The sequence below is a fragment of the Microcaecilia unicolor genome, chromosome 8 (genome assembly GCF_901765095.1).
Source record: "Microcaecilia unicolor chromosome 8, aMicUni1.1, whole genome shotgun sequence".
NCBI classification, from domain to species: domain Eukaryota; kingdom Metazoa; phylum Chordata; class Amphibia; order Gymnophiona; family Siphonopidae; genus Microcaecilia; species Microcaecilia unicolor.
Genome location: NC_044038.1, coordinates 237,930,098 through 237,949,968, shown reverse-complemented (window position 1 = coordinate 237,949,968; position 19,871 = coordinate 237,930,098). Strand labels below are relative to the sequence as shown.

The window sequence follows — 19,871 nt, the reverse complement described above, 5'->3', positions numbered from 1 at the left end:
CTAAAGGATTCAAGAGCGGGCCCATATCTAATATTATCTTTTCTAAATTCAAATGCTAAAGTGCTAAAGATGGAGAATTAACAGGCCAAGAGCTGGCAATGTTTATAGAAAGTTCATTTGTGCTTCCCGAGATCACAGATGTCATTTTGTTTTCACTTGTACCAAACAGTGAGAGAGAGACATATTTGCTTGCATTTTTTGAACTGATACCACAGATTTTCTATCACTGTCACGCACCCATCCACCAGGTATTATTCTACACTGGGTGCTCTGGGAAAGGAGAGGAAAAAAAAGTAAAAAAAAAAACAACATTTATTTTAAGATAGCGTATAACTTTACCTGTATTTCTTTAATAAAGGGTCAGCCATCATTCCCCGGACCAGCATGCCATCAGTCATAAACTAAGCAGAAAATTGCACAGAATTACACTTTCCGTAAACATTTGGTTGAGGTGCGTTTAATGCATTTCTAGAAGCAGTCGCTGTATTTTAATGTCATTAGAACATAATTGAATGTGTTGGATCTCTCAGAGCAGCTACTTAACATTCTATTCCGCTTTCTCCCACGTATGTTCAGCTCTCCGAATGTATTCTTTGTAATTAAGAAAAAGGTTTGCTGCTTTCGTGTTCTTTAATACGAGGAGGTTCACCACCCTGGACTTAACGTTCCGTTGACTGTTGTACTTGCTATATGTCATTTTCTGATATATTATTCGCAGGAAGGGTATGGGTGAAGTTTGCTTTTTTTCTCAGCATTGATCATTTTTAATACTTAAGCTTTTGTACACCTCAATAAAGAGATTTTCTAATAATAATATGAGGAGACTTTGAGAAGATGTTCAGCCAGCAGCAGTCCAGGGCCTTTTTTTTTTTTTTTTAAACACCGACTGCTGAAAGTTGAATTAGACCTGGACTTTCAGTGCCGGCCCTTATCTGGATACCGGTACTGAATATCAGGGTTTTAGCAGCCCCCTGAAATTATCGCAGTACGGTGGACATTCAATACCAGTACTAGGTAACTAATTGGACACAGGATCGTCCTATTTGTCTGATTAGTTATCTGGGACCCACTAGGTCTGCTCTACTTCTGCCCCGACACCAACCGGATAGTCACTTCATTGGCTCCCTATCCGTTTCCATATACCCCCACCCTCCCACTCTGTCAGACAGTCAAAGTAATGCTTTGATGTTTCTCTCATATATACTATCTGCTACCTCATTTGCTTATTTCCGATCTGAAGAAGAAGGGCAACCTTCAAAAGCTAATCAAGAAATGTATTAAGTTATGTCCAATAAAAAAGGTATCATCTTATTTTCTTTTCCATGTTTTATTTTGTTTGATTTCTATAGATTCTACATGGAATGTTGCTATTCCACTAGCAACATTCCATGTAGAAGTCGGCCCTTGTAGATCACCAATGTGGCCGCGCAGGCTTCTGCTTCTGTGAGTCTGACGTCCTGCACGTACGTGCAGGACGTCAGACTCACAGAAACAGAAGCCTGCGCAGCCTTCTACATGGAATGTTGCTAGTGGAATAGCAACATTCCATGTAGAATCTCCAATAGTAGCAACATTCCATGTAGAATCTCCAATAGTATCTATTTTACTGTCATAGTAATGCTTGAATGTTTTCACTTATATACACTGTCAGCTAGCACATTTGCTTATTTCCGATCTGAGGAAGAAGGGCAACCTTCGAAAGCTAATCAAGAAATGTATTAAGTTATGTCCAATAAAAAAGGTATCATCTTATTTTCTTTTCCATGTTTTATTTTGTTTGATTTCTATTGATAACCATATGCAGTTCAAATCCACCCCCCTTCCCCTTACTGACTTACAAGTGCATTCATTCTGCAGCTCCTCAGTATCTCTCCACTCTTGTCTATTCCTACACCCCTCTCCAGGAGATCCACTCATCTGCTAAGTCATTCGTATCTGAACCCTTCTCCTCTACTGTCAACTCCAGGTTCTGTTCCTTTTATCTTGCTGCATTGTATGCCTGAAATAGGCTTCCTGAGTCGAGACCTCATGCTACGTCTCTGGCCCTATTCAAATCCAGGCTAAAAGCCCACCTTTTTGAGGCTCATTTTAACGCTTAACCCCTTACTCACCTATTCAATACCCATATTATTCCCATAATAAAACAACAAATATTTTCTTGTATTTCGCAAACATCCATATTTTCTATGCAGATCTGGAAAGCACAGCGTATAAAAACTTCTGAGCGCCATAGATTTCATCCTATTTAAGGGGCCTATCAACGCTAACATACACTGTGGAGCAGAGCCATGGATTATATTGACTAGTGTCCATAATTTGAACCAGTGTAGACCAAACAACAATAAGGTTAATTTAGCCTGTTCAGTAGCAGGAAAGATAAGTCTGGCTGCTGCATTTTGAATGATCTGAAGCTTTATTGATAGAAACCTGGAGCAACCCAGATACACAATATTGCAATAGTCTAATGAAATTTTGCACAGCTAATCTAAAAGCTGGAAGTTTAAAATGTTCCCTAGTTCTCCTAAGTTTCCTTAATACTAAAAAAAGATCTTTTTACTACAGCGTTTATCTGTACACCAAGTGCAAGATAAATAATGTGCCGTTTGTCACTGGTTTGATCTTATATCTAATATATAAAACTCACCCTCAACGTTCTATTTTCACTGACGTCACTGAAGCCAGGTTCATAAGTTCGAAGCTCTGAAGCCACACAAAATCACAGTCTGTGGGCCCCGCCCTCGCATCAAACATTATGACGTTGAGGGCGGAGCACATTCTCAGCTCCAACGTTGTACTGCACTGTAGCTGTGCTCCGCCCTCGCGTCAAAACGCGATGACGTCGAGGGCGGGGCACACGTTACTCTATCGGTTCCTACTGCAGGGGCATTCACATGATGCTAAAATCTTCTGTTTCGCCAGGTCAGTGGGGTGGGGGGGGCCTTCGGAGAGGGGGGAGCGTCGGCAGCGACGACATCGGTGGGGGTGGAAGGGGGTGCACTGGCAACACACACATCGGGGGAAAGGGAACGGTCACGGACGCTGGGGGGCGTGCCAAAAGGGCCAGGGTGACAGCACATTCGCACGGAGGTTGCAGGGGGGGCCGGCGACACACGGAGACACAAAGGGATGGAGGGGAGCCTTGCTAGCGCCCGTTTCATTGCGATTTGAAACGGGCCTTCGTTACTAGTAATATATAAGTGATGTCCCAGTACCTTGTAAGTTTTAGATTATTGTTAATGTTTTATATAAACGTATCATTGCCTGGGAGGAAATCTCATGTGCTGCACAAGCTTCCTGACCTTGTTAAGAGTCACAAGATGGCATCCTTAACGCATCCAAAAATATCTCCAATAGCTTTTATTAACATATTAAAATACTTCCTGCTTTTCTACCAAGTGTTAAGGCATCTTTCCAAAAATAAGCGGAATTAGCACTGCATTCAATTAATAAAAAAAAATCTAACAGAACCTGCATCCTGTCTGAGAGTTGTCACCTTAATTCTTGTTGCTTGCGAGTCTGTGCAGTCATCAAACCGAATGCAATACCCAACTTCATGGCCTAGCACAGCACCTCGCTCTTCAGCCACTCGTCCTGCGACCTAAAAAAAAAGAAAGGAAGACCGTAATACCCTTTGGGGGAGAAAGAGAGAGGGAGGATGGAAGTGCTCCACTGACAGAAGACCTACATTCTACTTTAAAGCTAAGCAAAATAGTTACTCAGTATTAGTCAGACCTGATGAATAAGAATTACACAGTTTGCTAGACTGCCCTTCGATATGGACAGCAAAGCAGTTTACGATCAAACATCTTAAAAATGACGAAAGGGCAAAAGTGTTAGAGGGATGAAGGAAAGAACAGAGCTCCCATGCCACAAGTGAATTTGCCTACATGGCTCAGCTATTGAACGTTTTGCCCCTCCCCCCCCCTAAAAAAAAGAAGGGTTTTAACCATTTGTGTTGAAAAGATTACGTTCTACGCTGATGTGGCAAGGCATTCCACAGTGAAAACATGAGATATGCACATGCAAAATGACAAGCTGCCTCTTAAACGTATACTAGGAGAGGGAACCAATAGGAAGCATCTCCGAGATGAACATAAAGCTTGGGACAAATAATAAGAAATAAATCAGTTAATAAATTAGGTGGATTAGCACAAAGTGCCAATAGGCAATGAAGAGGATCGCGATTTTAATCCCAATGGACAGAGAGGATAGATTTCAGAGTCCCAAGCAGCTTGCAGGACCTGTAAGATCATATTTAAAAGGGTAAAAAATGCATTGGAACACACACACAGGGGGATTTTATTATTGAGGCCTCTTTTTAGATGCTCAGTGTCGCAAGGCGAGAGCTGATTCTGTAACACCATCTGGCAACCTAGCATCGGCACACCTTACGCTTAAGCACCCCCTGCCCTGGCGTAACTGCAAGTCCCTAAATACAGCAAGGGCACTTGTAACTCACAGTATTCTGTATCTTATCTAGGAAATTCTATATATGGTGCCTAGCCTTATGCGCTATTTCTGCACAAAAAGCATTATAACAGAAGCAAGAAGCTGAAATGGCCCAAAAATGACAGATCGGTATGGGACTACATTTACGCGCTCTGTTATAGAATAGTGTGATCTGAAAAGGAGGTGTAATGATGGGAAGGATATGGGCCGGCCAGGGACGTTCCCTTAAAATGCACACGATGTTACAGAATTTGGGGGGGTCCACAGCCTACCTGACCGCCAGGATTTACACCTGGTTTCAGTTGGTAGAAATGATCGTCCCAAAGCTGTGCACGGATTCCAGCACTACGAGCTATTTTATAAAGACTGCCCATCCCAGAGCGCCCTGTATCGAATATCGTTCAGCACTGATTTTTCAGCACCATAAACTGAATCCAGCCCTATATGTGTAAGTGGCAGCAACGCCCATGCGAACGCCCCACCCCCTGCATTTACAAGCTAAGCCTGTTACGTGTACCCTTACAGAATAGTGCTTAGTCGCTTGGCTGACACCTTTGTACGTTTGTGTTCATTTACCCCCAAAAGTACCAGCACTCTTGTAATCTTCTGTCCACTGTATGCCGGCAGCCAAAAAAGCAAACAGGATGCTAGGAATTATTAGGAAAGGGATGGTAAATAAGATGCCTCTGTATCACTCGTTGGTGGAATTAGAAAAGGTTCAAAGAAGAACAACCAAAATGATAAAGGGAATGGAACTCCTCTCGTATGAGGAAAGGCTAAAGAGGTTAGGGCTCCTCAGCTTGGAAAAGAGACGGATGAGGGGAGATATGATTGAGGTCTACAAAATCCTGAATGGTGTAAAACGAGTAGAAGTGAATCGATTTTTTACTCGTTCCAAAAGTACAAAGACTAGCGGACACTCAATGAAGTTACATGGAAACAGTTTTAAAATAAATAGCAGGAAATATTTTTTCACCTAAAGAATAGAGCTCTTTCCAGAGGATGTGGTAACAGTGGTTAGCGTATCTGGGTTTAAAAAAAAGGTTTGCACAAGTTCCTGGAGGAAAAGTCCATAGTCTGCTATTGATACAGGCATGGGGAAGCCACTGCTTGCCCTAGGATTGATAGCATGGAATGTTGCTACTATTTGGGATTCCAGAATCCTGCTGCTCTTTGGGATACTGCCAGGTACTTGTGACCTGCATTGGCCACTGTTGGAAGCAGGCTACTGGACTACATGGACCATTGGTATGACACTGTATGGCTACTCTTATGTTCTTACTCTGTACATTTATGCACTCAGGTGACACATAAATGCAGGTGCCCAGTTATACAATTATCCATATGGGACTAGACTCTATATATGGTGCTGGAAAAAAGCGCTATTCTGTAAGCCGCGCTTAAAGTTAGGCGCAATTTATAGAATAGTGCTTACACCCGGGAATTGCGCCTAACTTTAGGCCTACCCAGAATCTGTTGTAGAATACTAGTGTAACCCAACACCTGCACGCCTAGAGTAAATGTGGTTGCAGAAATGTTACTTGCTAGTTCTTTGAGGAGCAAGTAAAGCCAGTGAAGACAGTTGCAATTTTGTAAAAAGGCATTTCTGTGGGTAAAACACCATTTTATCTGCAGAAATGGCTTTGAGAATTCATTACAACCCGAAAAATTGAAGGGAAGCCTCTATTCAGCTAACGGCCATGTTTGATTCTATTAGTGGAACAGGTGATATCTTAAGAACATAAGCGTTGTCATAGTGGGACAGAGCGAGGGTCCATCAAGCCCAGTATTCTGTTTCCAACAGTGGCCAATCCAGGTCAAGTACCTGGCAAGATCCCAGAACAGTAAAACAGATTTTATGCTGCTTATCCTAGAAATAAGCAGTGGATTTTCCCAAGTCCATCTTAATAATAGCTTATGGACTATTTATCCAAACATTGTTTGAACCATGCTAAAAGCTAACTGCATTTACCACATTCTTTGGCAACGAATTCCAGAATTTAATTACATGTTGAGTGAAGAATTAGTTTCTCTGGTTTGTTTTAAAAATTTACTACTTAGTAGCTTCATTACATGCCCTCTAGTCCTAGTATTTTTGGATAAAGTAAACAAGCAATTCACGTCTACCTGTTCCATCCCACTCAGTATTTTATAGACCTCTATCACATCTGCCCTCAGATGTCTCTTCTCCAAGCTGAAGAGCCCTAGCCACTTTAGCATTTCCTCATAAGGAAGTCGTCCCATCTCTTTTATCATTTTCTCACTCTTCTCTGTATTTTTTCTAATTCCGCTATATCTTTTTGAGATGCGGTGACCAGAATTGCACACAGTATTCGAGGTGCGGTCGCACCATGGAGCGATTCAAAGGCATTATAACATTCTCATTTTTGTTTTCCATTCCTTTCCTAATAATTCCTAAGTGGAGGAGTAGCCTAGTGGTTAGTGCAGTGGACTTTGATCCTGGGGAACAGAGTTCAATTCCCACTGCAGCTCCTTGTGACTCTGGGCAAGTCACTTAACCCTCCATTGCCCCTGGTACAAAATAAGTACCTGAATATATGTAACCCGCTTTGAATGTAGTTGCAAAAACCTCAGAAAGGCAGTATATCAAGTCCCATTTCCCTTTCCCTTATGACATCACAATATCAGAAGTGAGCCAAGTATCAGGCCATTGTGACATCACTGATGAGGTTGGCTCTTATAGGTGGAATGAGTGGAGGAGTAGCCTAGTGGTTAGTTCAGTGGTCTTTGATCCTGGGGAACTGTATGGGGCAATCAAGCCATTGTGACATCACTGATGAGGTTGGCTCTTATTGGTGGAATGAGTGGAGGAGGAGCCTAGTGGTTAGTGCAGTGGACTCTGATCCTGGGGAACTGAGTTCGATTCCCACTGCAGCTCCTTGTGACTCTGGGCAAGTCACTTAACCCTCCATTGCCCAAGGTACAAATAAGTACCAGTATATACTATGTAAACTGCTTTGAATGTAGTTGCAAAAACCTCAGAAAGGAGGTATATCAAGTCCCATTTCCCTTCCCTAACATTCTGTTTGCTTATTATATCTCTAGTTTCGATGGGGCATCTACATAAGATTAAGGCATGAAGCTCAATATTGTATTTTGTAAATGTTGTTATTTGGTTATGTGACTTCACTACTTCCACTTTGGCTGTGATTACAGCTACTGGTTCAAAAGACATAATTAGCCTCATTCCTTTCAACTCATTGATCACTTGTCCCTTTAAGTATACAGAATGATGTTATACAAACCCATGTCTGACTCTCTGTCACTTTAATACACAAAATGACTCAGTGCTGAACAAATATTTACAGCCACTCAGTCAGTAGCTGCTCAGCTGTTTCTGCAGGGACACAAAACACACCTTTCATCTGCTGTTGGTAGCAACAAATTAGACTTGAACAAAAACAACCCTACTTCACTCATCACTTCTCAGCCCCAACAGCAGAACAAATTATAGAAGTCAATGTTTCTAGGTCCTCGCTTTTCTGCCATGGTAGAGTGGAGGAGTGGCCTAGTGGTTAGGCTGGTGGACTTTGGTCCTGGGGAACTGAGTTCGATTCCCGGCACAGGCAGCTCCTTGTGACTCTGGGCAAGTCACTTAACCCTCCATTGCCCCATGTAAGCCGCATTGAGCCTGCCATGAGTGGGAAAGCGCAGGGTACAAATGTAACAAAAATAAAATAGATACTATTGGAGATTCTACATGGAATGTTGCTACTATTGGAGATTCTACATGGAATGTTGCTATTCCACTAGCAACATTCCATGTAGAAGGCTGCGCAGGCTTCTGTTTCTGTGAGTCTGACGTCCTGCACGTACATGCAGGACGTCAGACTCACAGAAGCAGAAGCCTGCGCGGCCACATTGGTGATCTGCAAGGGCCGACTTCTACATGGAATGTTGCTAGTGGAATAGCAACATTCCATGTAGAATCTCAAATAGTAGTAACAGTGGAGGAGTGGCCTAGTAGTTAGGGTGGTGGACTTTGGTCCTGGGGAACTGAGGAACTGAGTTCGATTCCCACTTCAGGCACAGGCAGCTCCTTGTGACTCTGGGCAAGTCAGTTGACCCTCCATTGCCTGCCGCATTGAGCCTGCCACGAGTGGGAAAGCGCGGGGTACAAATGTAACAAAAAATAGAAAAAAAATAAAAACTACTGCCTAATGTTCTAAGAGTGGTGGCCAAGCAGATCTCAAGCTGAAAAAAAACATTAGTCTACGCGAGAAGTTTGTATTTCAAGTTTATTTTCATTTTATATACAGCACCAAAAAAATCAATGCCGAAAAAAAAAAAAAGCGCTTAGAGCTATTCTATAAACCTCGCTTAAAGTTAGTCTCAGGTTGTAGAATATGCGCAGCGGCCATTCCTGCAACTAAAATATAGGCAGAGTCCTTTACGCCAACTAAAATCTGGTGTAAAAGTCCCCGTCTCGTTTAGGCGCAATTCGGGCATATTCTGCCAGAGTGCGCGTAATTTTTAGGAATGCCCTTGACCTGCTCGTGCCCCTCCAAAGGCCACGCCCTTTTTGTGATCCGCACATTAGAATTTATGTGCCTCACTTTACAGCATACACTGAGAAAGTTGTGCACGTAAATTCTAACTAGTGCCGATAGTTGCTTGTTAACAACAAATTATCGGCACTGATTAGCTTGTTAAACAATTAAAGTTGCAAACACAAATCGGTTAAGGACTAGATTCTATATATCACGCCTATAAAAATCAGCGACGAAACAAACTACATCTAGGTGTATTCTGTAAAGTACGCCTACATTTCGGTGTACTTTACAGAATACCCCTAAATTTCCCCATGGTTTACAGAATACGCCAAGCGCCCGTCTGAACAACTAAAATTTAGTCGCCGGCAGTTGAACCACGAAAATCTTCGTATAAATGGCGACACCTAAATTAGGCCCAGACTGGGTGCATTTTATAACACGTATAGATTTTAGAAATACCCACAACCCACTCATTCCACACCCACGACCCCTTTTCAACTATGCGATTTAGAATTTACGAGCATCACGTTCCAAGTTGCAAGAATGTTAAGTACAAAATTACATTTCGCTTCCACTTTCTCATACGTCAGAATGAAATCTTGGAATGTTCTACCACAGCAGCTGAAGGAGATAGAAGCCCACCAGCTCTTCAAGTCACCCTTAAAGACGTATTTATTCAAGATTGCTTATCCAACTGATAATACTTCATCCTAGCCATCCTCACTTTGGCCGTACCCACCTGACCCCCGACTGCACCTACCTCGACTTGCTCCCCTGTTTTAGCCACATGTTGTTACCCCTTCCATAGGCTCCTTTATACCTGCGCCCTTCCTGAAATGTAACCATTTGTAATTGTGTAAGCCGCATTGAGCCCGCCCTTGTGGGATAATGTGGGATATAAATGTACTAAAAATAAATAAATACATAGAATGAGATTAGAAAGTTGTGCATGTAGATTCTAATTAATGTCCATTAGTGTCAATAATTGCTTGTTAATTGCGGATCGGTGCTGATTGACTTGTTAACTAATTAAGTTGCACGCGCAAATCCAGAATACGACTGGATTTACGCATACAACTTAAGTAGCATTATACAGAATCCGGAGGTAAGTATGCAGATTTGTGCATACAACTTTGGTCGTCATTTACAGAATCTGAAGGGATAGAATCTGAGCGGTGCACAATATAACAAAACTGAAAGAACTACAATATATTAATTGGATGTTCACACTGCTACTGTAGCTATGTAATTGTCATGCACCGAGAGTCAGCATTTTCAGATGGGTCAAATATAAACGCAAAGGGATACAGTCAGGCGTGGAGCGGGTGTACTGAATAACAACGTGGATGGAGTTTAGATACGCCCGTGACCCGCTCATTCCACACCCCCTTTTCAACTATGCGACGTAGATTTTACGCACACCCCGTTACAGAATACGCTTAGTAAGTAGTGTGTGTAAATTTTAATTAATGCCAATTAGTGCTGATAATTGGTTAACATCCAATTATCAGCGCTGAGTAGCTTGTTAACCAATTAGCTTATGAGCATCAGGGGCAGACAGAGTGATCTGGGTCCCTGGGCACTAAGGGTGATCTGAGACCCTACACTCCCAATACCACAGTGCTGCTGCCCCCCTACTGCCACAGCCGACGCCCCCACTGCCCCAGTCCTACCTGAAGGGTCCCGGTGGTCTACTGTCTCAGCGTGGGGGGGGGGGGGGGGGGGAGGAAGCATGTTCTTTGCTGTCTGTTGCGCTGCCGTTATTCCCCCGCGTTACCAAAATGTCGGCTGAGACTTCTCGCGAGACCTCTGCAGGGAGTCTTAACTACCATTTTTTAAATACAGCGATGCCGGGCACTGGGAATAGCAGCAGCACAACCGGCAGGAAAGAACATGCATGTGTGTGTGTGTGTGTCCCGCTCATAAACACATCTATTTATTAGAAAATTTGGCTGATATAGAATGAGTTGTTCAGAAGATAAATCTCCAGTCAGACAAAGCAATAACAAGATTTTTTTAAAGCACCAAAAATGCATGCCGGAGTGAAGTAAGAAAAAAAAAAAAAAACACCTACTGAAACTGCAGCAACTCTGCGAGGCTGTGTCACACCCACAACTCTCCCTTCTGAAGTCCAGCCTGCTTCGGACAGATACTGAAAAGCAAGCCCGAAGAAATGGAACATGTAATCCTTTACAACAATGAATTCAATGCTAGTGGAAGTTGCTAGACTGAACACAGAGAAAAATAAAATTCATTATGTAAACAGCAGTCACACATCAGTTTAGACTTCCTTGTTTTGCTCTGCAGAGCTGCATGTGTGTGTCTGTGTGTGTAAGTAAGTTAGTTATCAAAAACACACAAAGCTCTCTGATAAACCTTCTTTTCCCTTCAAAAAACAGACTTAAAAGAATTGAAGGCGCTTCATTATTTAAAGCTGCTCTTCTACTGGTCCATATAAATATGTGAGGATACAGCTGTAGGAAAGGGTGGCTGAACATCATAAATACAAGTATTGCCATACTGAGACAGACCAAAGGTCCATCAAGCCCAGCATCCTGTTTCCAACAGTGGCCAATCCAGGTCACAAATACCTGGCAAGATCCCAAAAAAGTACAAAACATTTTATGTTGCTTATCTTAGAAATAAGCAGTGGATTTTCCCCAAGTCTATTTTAATAATGGTCTAGGGACTTTTCCTTTAGGAAGCCATTTAAACCTTTTTTAAACCCCGCTAAGCTAACCGCCTTTACCACATTCTCTGGCAATGAATTCCAGAGTTTAATTACATGTTGACTGAAGAAAAATTTTTTCTGATTCATTTTAACTTTACTAATTTGTAGCTTCATTGCATGCCCCCTAGTCCTAGTATTTTGGAAAAGTAAACAGACGCTTCATGTCTACCCTTTTCCAGTCCACTCATTATTTTATAGACCTCTATCATATCTCCCCTCAGCTGTCTCTTCTCCAAGCTTAAGAGCCCTAGCCGCTTTAGCCTTTTCTCATAGGGATGTCGTCCCATCCCCTTTATCATTTTCGTCGCCCTTCTCTGCACCTTTTCTAATTCCACTATATCTTTTTTGAGATGCGGCGACCGGAATTGAACACAATATTCGAGGTGCGGTCACACCATAGAGCGATACAAAGGCATTATAACGTCCTCATTTTTGTTTTCCATTCCTTTCCTAATAATACCTCACATTTGGTTGGAAGTGCCAAACAAACCAACCTCCCCTCCGCCCCCAAACTCTCTAATTGATTTTTTATTAGGCAAAATATTGGTCTCCCATACCCCAGTGGCTCTAAGCACACTGTGTATGCAGACAAAGGATTCACAGGACCTCATAATAACATTTTATAAATGCCAGGTAGTGCTCTTTTTATCACAAAAATAATTCTGGTTAAAACGAACCACCGCTGTAATACAATCATATTAGACCATGTGAAAGAGGAAGATTTAAAATGTCTTCTTAACATTAGACCACCAGATTATAGACAGACTCACTTGAGGAATCTGGGTGCTCTTTCCACATCCTGTTTCTCCAATGATCACCACAGTCTGATAGTTCTCTACCAAGTACAGGATATGGTTTCGGAGCTGGAAAGCATAATGACAGAAAAAGGCGGTGTTAGAAGTCGTTTTGAAAAGCCTGAGCTCAGGATATTGCTTATTTGGGTTGCATTTGTGACTAGTGGATAATATTCAGGCCATCACAATGAATGTGTAAGTTGACATTCATGTGCATTCTTTATGAGACAAGATGTGACCTCTGAACCTCAAGATGTGCTCTTTCCATACAGAATATTATTAGACATTAAACATGTGGCTTAATGTCCACTAAAGACAGAATCAAATTCCATTTCTTATAAGATATAACTAAATGCAGACCATTTTAACTGGTAAAACGTAAGGTTTTTACCCCAAAGTATGTCCTAAGTAACTCTTTTTTAAGTTTCCACATTCTCACAAATAGACTAGCATTATTAATATATATGTATGATATCATTCATGTTTAATAGTTTTAATTAACCTTGATTTCAGACACTTTCTGAAATGGCCAAAAATAATAACAATGATAAAAATAAGAAATTTATATAATAAATTTCACAGGCAAAATCATCAATTCTCCGTCTACAAAGAGATAACTGTTTGATCACATTAAATGCTTTTTTCTTCAGATTCTTCTTCTCAAAGTCTGGCACATGGAAAGTTAACTTTCTGTGGAGTTTTTAGCAAGATTTAAGAGAAAAGGGCTTTTTATGCTGATGAAGAAAGTTGGACCCATCTATTTCCTCTTTACCCGGTTACTATATGTAGGCTGGAGGTTGGGGCACAGAGGCTTTTTCTCTTTCTCACTCCACAGGATTATAATGGGAAATGGGACTTGATATACCGCCTTTCTATGGTATTTTGCAACTACATTTAAAGCGGTTTACATATATTCAGGTACTTATTTTGTACCAGGGGCAATGGAGGGTTAAGTGACTTGCCCAGAGTCAAGGAGCTGCAGCGGGAATTGAATTCAGTTCCTCAGGATCAGAGTCCACTGCACTAACCACTAGGCTACGCCTCCACTCATTCCACCAATAAGAGCCAACCTCATCAGTGATGTCACAATGGCTTGATTGCCCGATACTTGGCTCACTTCTGATATTGTGATGTCATAAAGGGGGAAAGGGAACTGGGACTTGATATACTGCCTTTCTGAGGTTTTTGCAACTACATTCAAAGCGGTTTACATATATTCAGGTACTTATTTTGTACCTGGGGCAATGGAGGGTTAAGTGACTTGCCCAGAGTCACAAGGAGCTGCAGTGGGAATCAAACCCAGGTCCCCAGGATCAAAGTCCGCTGCACTAACCACTAGGCTTTATATTAAGAATCTTGCAGTTTATAGAAGAGAGTTTGTTTTATTATGTGCTGTATATTACATACTCTCTTATCCTTTTATTGGAAAGTTAAGCCATCTCCCTCCTTCTCTCATTAAACTTTGTCTTAGAAGCAGGCAAATTACTTTAAAACTAATCCTGAGTATCAGAAAACACCCTGCTATACAGGATGAATTTAGAAGAGGTTTTCTATGTGTGGAGGCCTCATAGGTGCTTCATTTTAGCCTATTTTACATAGACATAAAGGCGACTATGGTGCTCATTTTTGAAGAAAACACGTCTCAAAATTGCCAAAAAAATGTGTCCATTTGCTGAAAACACTGCATCCAAATAGTAAGAGGGTGTGTTGGAGTCATGTTTCGGGTGGGTCTAGGGAGGGCCGAAAATTAGATGTCTTTCAGCAATAACGGAATGGGAAGAAACATCCCAATGCATAAAAGAAGGATGTTTTTATCCAGACATTTCAAACAGCTGCTCACTGGAAAGATGAAGCCATGACCTCTCCTTCATCTACCGTGGTTACTGACCCCCTCCCACCTCCCAAAGAAGTGAATGTGACAGTGGATACCAGGCTCTATGACAGCTTCAGGTATTATGACAATTCCTAACAGAGCAGCTAGCAAGTTTAAGGAGTAGCCTAGTGGTCAGTACAGAGGACTTTGAACAACAGGATCCAGGTGTAACTCCCACTTTAAATCTTATTGCTGTACAAATATGGGAGTCCTCCTGGCACGTAGAAATACCTACTATACCTGAATACATATGGCACCTGCAAGAGTGATGGCTATTGTATTGGTGGACCTTTAGATACAGTAGGTTTTTATCTGTTCCTGGAGGGCTCACAATAATATACAAATTAATTAAGGTGGGATTTGTACCTGGGTCCTGTTGTTGTTCCACTAGGCTGCCCCTCTGCTCTGCAGGGATATCTGTGTGGCCATTTTTGTACAAATGATGCCAGACATTTTTGTGCCTGCTTTTTTGACGTTCAAATTGTATGCATTTCATTTTAGAAAATAGCTGTTCATTTTGGACGTTTTCAGTGAAAGAATGTCCTCCTTATGTATTTTCGAACAGGAAATCCTGATGTCTTTCATGTTCAAAAACAGCTGCGAGATGGACGGGTTTTTTGGACGTTATGAGCGGGACGTCCCAACTCTGACTTGGACATTCTTTCGAAAATGCCCCTCCCTTTTGTGTCTTTGTAAAATTCCAGGGGTAAACCGGCAGAAATTGTGCCCAGATTGAAGTCATAAAATATTTATCATTGTTCAGCAGCAGATGCAAACTTTAGCACGTAAAGTATGCATTCAATTGTAACTCCGCTCTGGAACATGTGTACATGTGGGTCACATACAAATATGTAATGTTATAAAATCCTTTTTAAATCTCATATAAAGCTACTTCCAGAATGTTCTCACTTTTTGTTTTACGCATCAAAACACATTAGGGCAATTCTCTGCGCATATAAATGCAGAGTTAATTGACACTTACATGCATAAGATGCTATTCTATAAGAATAGCACTTAAAAGGGGAAATGCACATGGGTGGAGCATGGGCGGGACACAGGCATACATAGATCACTGTCAGTTGTGCACATTGCTTGGTGAACTCATTTATGCCTGACATCAACCAAGTGTACGTGGGCATGTTGGAAGTAAAAAAAAAAAAAAAAAAAAAAAAAAGGTTTTCTTAGCTTTGGTTTTGACCAGAAATCGACAGCACACGCTGATCTTTCCTGACTAAGGAGTGATTATTTCTGCATGGTTATTCATTCTCTGACTTTTGAGAACCTGTTTCCCCCTGATGCAGGTTGCAGCCAAAACTTGGCCAAGTCAGGTCTCCTTTCAATAAACTTGGGAGTGTGACTAGTCTGGCTGTTCCTCCTTCCCTGGACCCACCTCGGCCCTTGTTGGTTGTACATGGGCTCAACTACATTTAGGTGCATGAATGCAGATTTACGCTAGCGTCCAAATGGCGTTATAGGATAGGTATGCACCATGCTGCATCAGGGGTGTCTGCATCCAGGCACCCCTTTATAGAATCGTCCTCATGCATGTTTACAATAAACTCATCACAAACTAATATTCAAATTGACCTTAGTTCTTTCCTTCATGTAATATCATATTATCCTTTCTCCCCCTTCCCCTACTGTTTGCACAAGTTTCTTAAATTGTCCTGGATTTGTCTTTCGTCTCTCCCTTCTCCCTTTTTATTCTTTTTTATATAAACCACTTAGATTCACGGACCTAGGGCATTATAACAAAATAAAATGAACATGGTATAAAAACTCCACTTTAACTGTAAGCAGTTGGTTTAACTGTTATTTTAGGCATGTCTGAAATACCTTAAACACTGGGAGCTTTTGTCGCTGTTGTTCTATAGAAAAGGCTGCATGAGGATTGTAGATGACAGAAGTTCCACTGGCTTCAGCAGCACTTTGCCGCTCTTCCGAGATACTAATACCTGGGCCCTCAGTGCCTGCATGACATATAAAATAATCTATCATTGCTCAAATATATTTGTGTACATAGTATAAGCAACACCCTATTACCTCCTGGAAATACAAGTCAGTCTGCAACCTACTATGCCAACCAAATAAAGTTACATACTAATAAGGTATTCCCTGGATTCTATATACTGCATGTGTTTAACAAGATGCTTCTCGCTGCCACCTATTATATATTCACATAATTTTATTAAATTTGTAAATTAAAGAACAATATAACAAATCAATACTTAAGCATATTAACTGTGGAGACCAACTGGGGCATATCCAGTGGTGTGCTGGAGCAGGCTCTCACAGGCTCTCGAGAGCCGTTTGTTAAGTTTTTAAGAATTTTGGGAGCCGGTTCTCCATGGCTACTTTAACAAATGGATCCCAAAATGTGGGTTTGGGCCCCTCCTGAATTCTCTTTTACTTTGCTGGTGAGAGAGAGCCCCCTGTTAACAATTTACCAGCACACCCCTGGGCATATCGTTCAATATTTTGAAAGAAAAAAAAACAAAAACAAAACAAAAATATGCTGTTCTGATAGGTTTATTTTTGTAAAATTTAGAGTAAACTTAATCTACCACCTCGTTAAAACAGTCCCTGCTATAGACAGAATATTGAGGTCGGTCACAGCAGCTGTCCAGCCCCCAGGGCTCAAAAGAAAAAGGAAAATAAGCCAGGACCGCAGCACGCTTTTCAAATAAAGAAATCAATAGAAATCAAACAAAATAAAACATGGAAAAGAAAATAAGATGATACCTTTTTTATTGGACATAACTTAATACATTTCTTGATTAGCTTTCGAAGGTTGCCCTTCTTCGTCAGATCGGAAATAAGCAAATGTGCTAGCTGACAGTGTATATAAGTGAAAACATTCAAGCATTACTATGACAGTCTGACAGGGTGGGAGGATGGGGGTGGGTCGGAGGTATGCATGGGGACATCAAAGCATATCATTGATATTCTAACAGGGTGGGTGTGGATAGGTGAGAGAAGGGTGATCAACAGAGACATACAGTTTTATGGTTTATATTGGGCTAGGAACCCCAGATCCTTGTTAAGTCCTTTCTGTTGGGTGTTAAAATATTCAATCATTCTGACTTCAAAGGTCTTACGTTCTTGTATGGTTTTAAAGTTACCTTTCAGGATTCTCACTGTGAAGTCACTGGTACAGTGTCCTGGTCCTGTAAAATGCTTGAATGTTTTCACTTATATGTACTGTCATCTACCAACATTTGCTTACTTTCAATCTGAGGAAGAAGGGCAACCTTCGAAAGCTAATCAAGAAATGTATTAAGTTATGTCCAATAAAAAAGGTATCATCTTATTTTCTTTTCCATGTTTTATTTTGTTTGATTTCTATAGATTCTACATGGAATGTTGCTATTCCACTAGCAACATTCCATGTAGAAGTCGGCCCTTGCAGATCACCAATGTGGCCGCGCAGGCTTCTGCGAGTCTGACCTCCTGCACGTACGTGCAGGACGTCAGACTCACAGAAACAGAAGCCTGAGCAGCCTTCTACATGGAATGTTGCTAGTGGAATAGCAACATTCTATGTAGAATCTCCAATAGTAGCAACATTCCACGTAGAATCTCCAATAGTAGCAACATTCCACCTAGAATCTCCAATAGTAGCAACATTCCACCTAGAATCTCCAATGGTAGCAACATTCCATGTAGAATCTCCAATGGTATCTATTTTACTGTCATAGTAATGCTTGAATGTTTTCACTTATATACACTGTCAGCTACCACATTTGCTTATTTCCAATCTGACGAAGAAGGGCAACCTTCGAAAGCTAATCAAGAAATGTGTTAAGTTATGTCCAATAAAAAAGGTATCATCTTATTTTCTTTTCCATGTTTTGTTTTGTTTGGTTTCTATTGATAACCTTTAAGAGTGGACTAACACGGCTACCACACTCCTCTACAAATAAAGAAATAACTCCCCGGAGCCGCCCTGCGGACACAAGCAACAAAAACACAAACCTTCCCAACCCTCTCCAGGTACAGCCTTGATTGATTTACCTGGTTTCCAGAACTTCACCGTTCCCAAGGGCGCCGCCATGTCGGGTGAAAGGTCAAAGGAAAAAGGGGCGGGACTACGCAGTGCGCAGACGCAGAGCTTGAGTGGCCCGAGCTCCGCGGAGGCGATTGGTCGAATCAGCGGTTGCCATGGTGCCATCATGCCTGAGTCGTTCCCCAGGTTCAGAGAGGGGAACGTGCTGGGGGAAGTTGGTTTTGCAGAGAGACCTGGAAAGTGAGGCGTCCGGCTACGTCGTGCAAGAGAAAGATGTAGTCTGTGTGATGATGCAAAAACAAGAAACAGGCAGGTATTTTTTATTTTATTTATTTATTTATTTATTTATTTTTTTGAAGCTCAAAATCTTTATTTGCATAAAACCAAAGAAATGGTTACAATGTTCATATTGCCATAGTGACCACAGCCCACAACTAATCCAACCTTGTAGTCAGTAGCACAACACATTTTGGCTTATCTGCTTGCATCAGGGACTAATAAATAACTGGCAAAGATATGCATTGTACCACCTTAGCCAGGGTACAACAGTGGTGAAACAAATATTTAAAAAAGCAGTGCAATGTAGAGCACACGTCATCAAAAGGACTTTTTATTAAGGAAACAGCTTCACCATGCTAGTTTGAATATTGTGAACATTTCTTTGGTTTTTTTTTTAATTTTGAAAATTTTTATTAAACACAACTTAAAGAATACAGTAGAAGGCAATGCAGCCTTCAAACTTCTGAAATACACCAAACAGTTGAGTTACATCTCAATCTACAACCATAAGTTTTAATGATTTTCTCCCAGCTCCCTCCCACTCTTTATTTTATTTTTTTAACATTGGGAGGTCCCTTTTTTATGTTCTACTCCTTTAGGTACAGTTTTTTTTATGTTATTTTTTTTTCAGTGAAACTATTAACAATTGTTGTTTGTACATTGCCCAAAAAGGCTTCTTTTGTTGAAAAAGTGTGCATGGGTTGTGCAGTGTGTACTTGTGACCCCCCCTCCCCACCAAGTTTTTATTATTTGGAGGAGGCTTCACATCAGCCAGTGATAGGGCGTGGGGCTCGCCACTACCATGCCACTTCTGCTGTAGCTCAAACTGGCTACTTTGTATCTTCCAGAGCATTGCCATATAGGGTCTCATGTCGCATAGGGTCTCATGCTCCTCTGGGCTAGTGTTACCATATGTTCGGATTTACCAGGATATGTCCTCTTTTTGAGGACATGTTCGGGCGTCCGGACGGGTTTTGCCAGTCCGCCCGTTTGTCCGGATTTCTGGACAAGCAGGCGGGCAGCGGGCCTATCCTAGCCTCCCCTTCCCTTACTTACTATCTGCTGCCCTGGTGGTCTAGTGACCTGTTCAGGGCAGGAAAGAGCTCCCTCTTTCCTGCCAGGAGCGCTGCCCTTGCCCTGCATCCTGTTGCTGTTACGGTCTTGGGATTCAAAATGGCCACCGAGAGTTGAAGCGGCCTCGCGAGACTTCAACTCTCGGCGGCCA

General features: G+C 41.6%; 1 protein-coding gene across 2 annotated transcripts in view; it reads right to left on the bottom strand.

The window, feature by feature from the left end:
- The window catches only part of DHX35 (DEAH-box helicase 35), a 71,618-nt gene extending 53,190 nt beyond the window's left edge, over positions 1 to 18,428 (bottom strand). For both annotated transcript variants that reach the window (XR_003943187.1, XM_030212898.1), the window contains exons 1-6: positions 18,376 to 18,428; positions 16,198 to 16,331; positions 12,465 to 12,557; positions 11,038 to 11,115; positions 3,494 to 3,598; positions 340 to 401 (exon numbers count right to left, since the gene is read on the bottom strand). Coding sequence is in view for 1 of the 2 variants with exons in the window: in XM_030212898.1 (XP_030068758.1) it covers positions 340 to 401; positions 3,494 to 3,598; positions 11,038 to 11,115; positions 12,465 to 12,557; positions 16,198 to 16,331; positions 18,376 to 18,415 (512 nt within the window). In the remaining variant the exon portion in view is untranslated. The remainder of the gene's footprint in view (positions 1 to 339; positions 402 to 3,493; positions 3,599 to 11,037; positions 11,116 to 12,464; positions 12,558 to 16,197; positions 16,332 to 18,375) is intronic.
- Between the last annotated feature and the right edge of the window lie 1,443 nt (positions 18,429 to 19,871).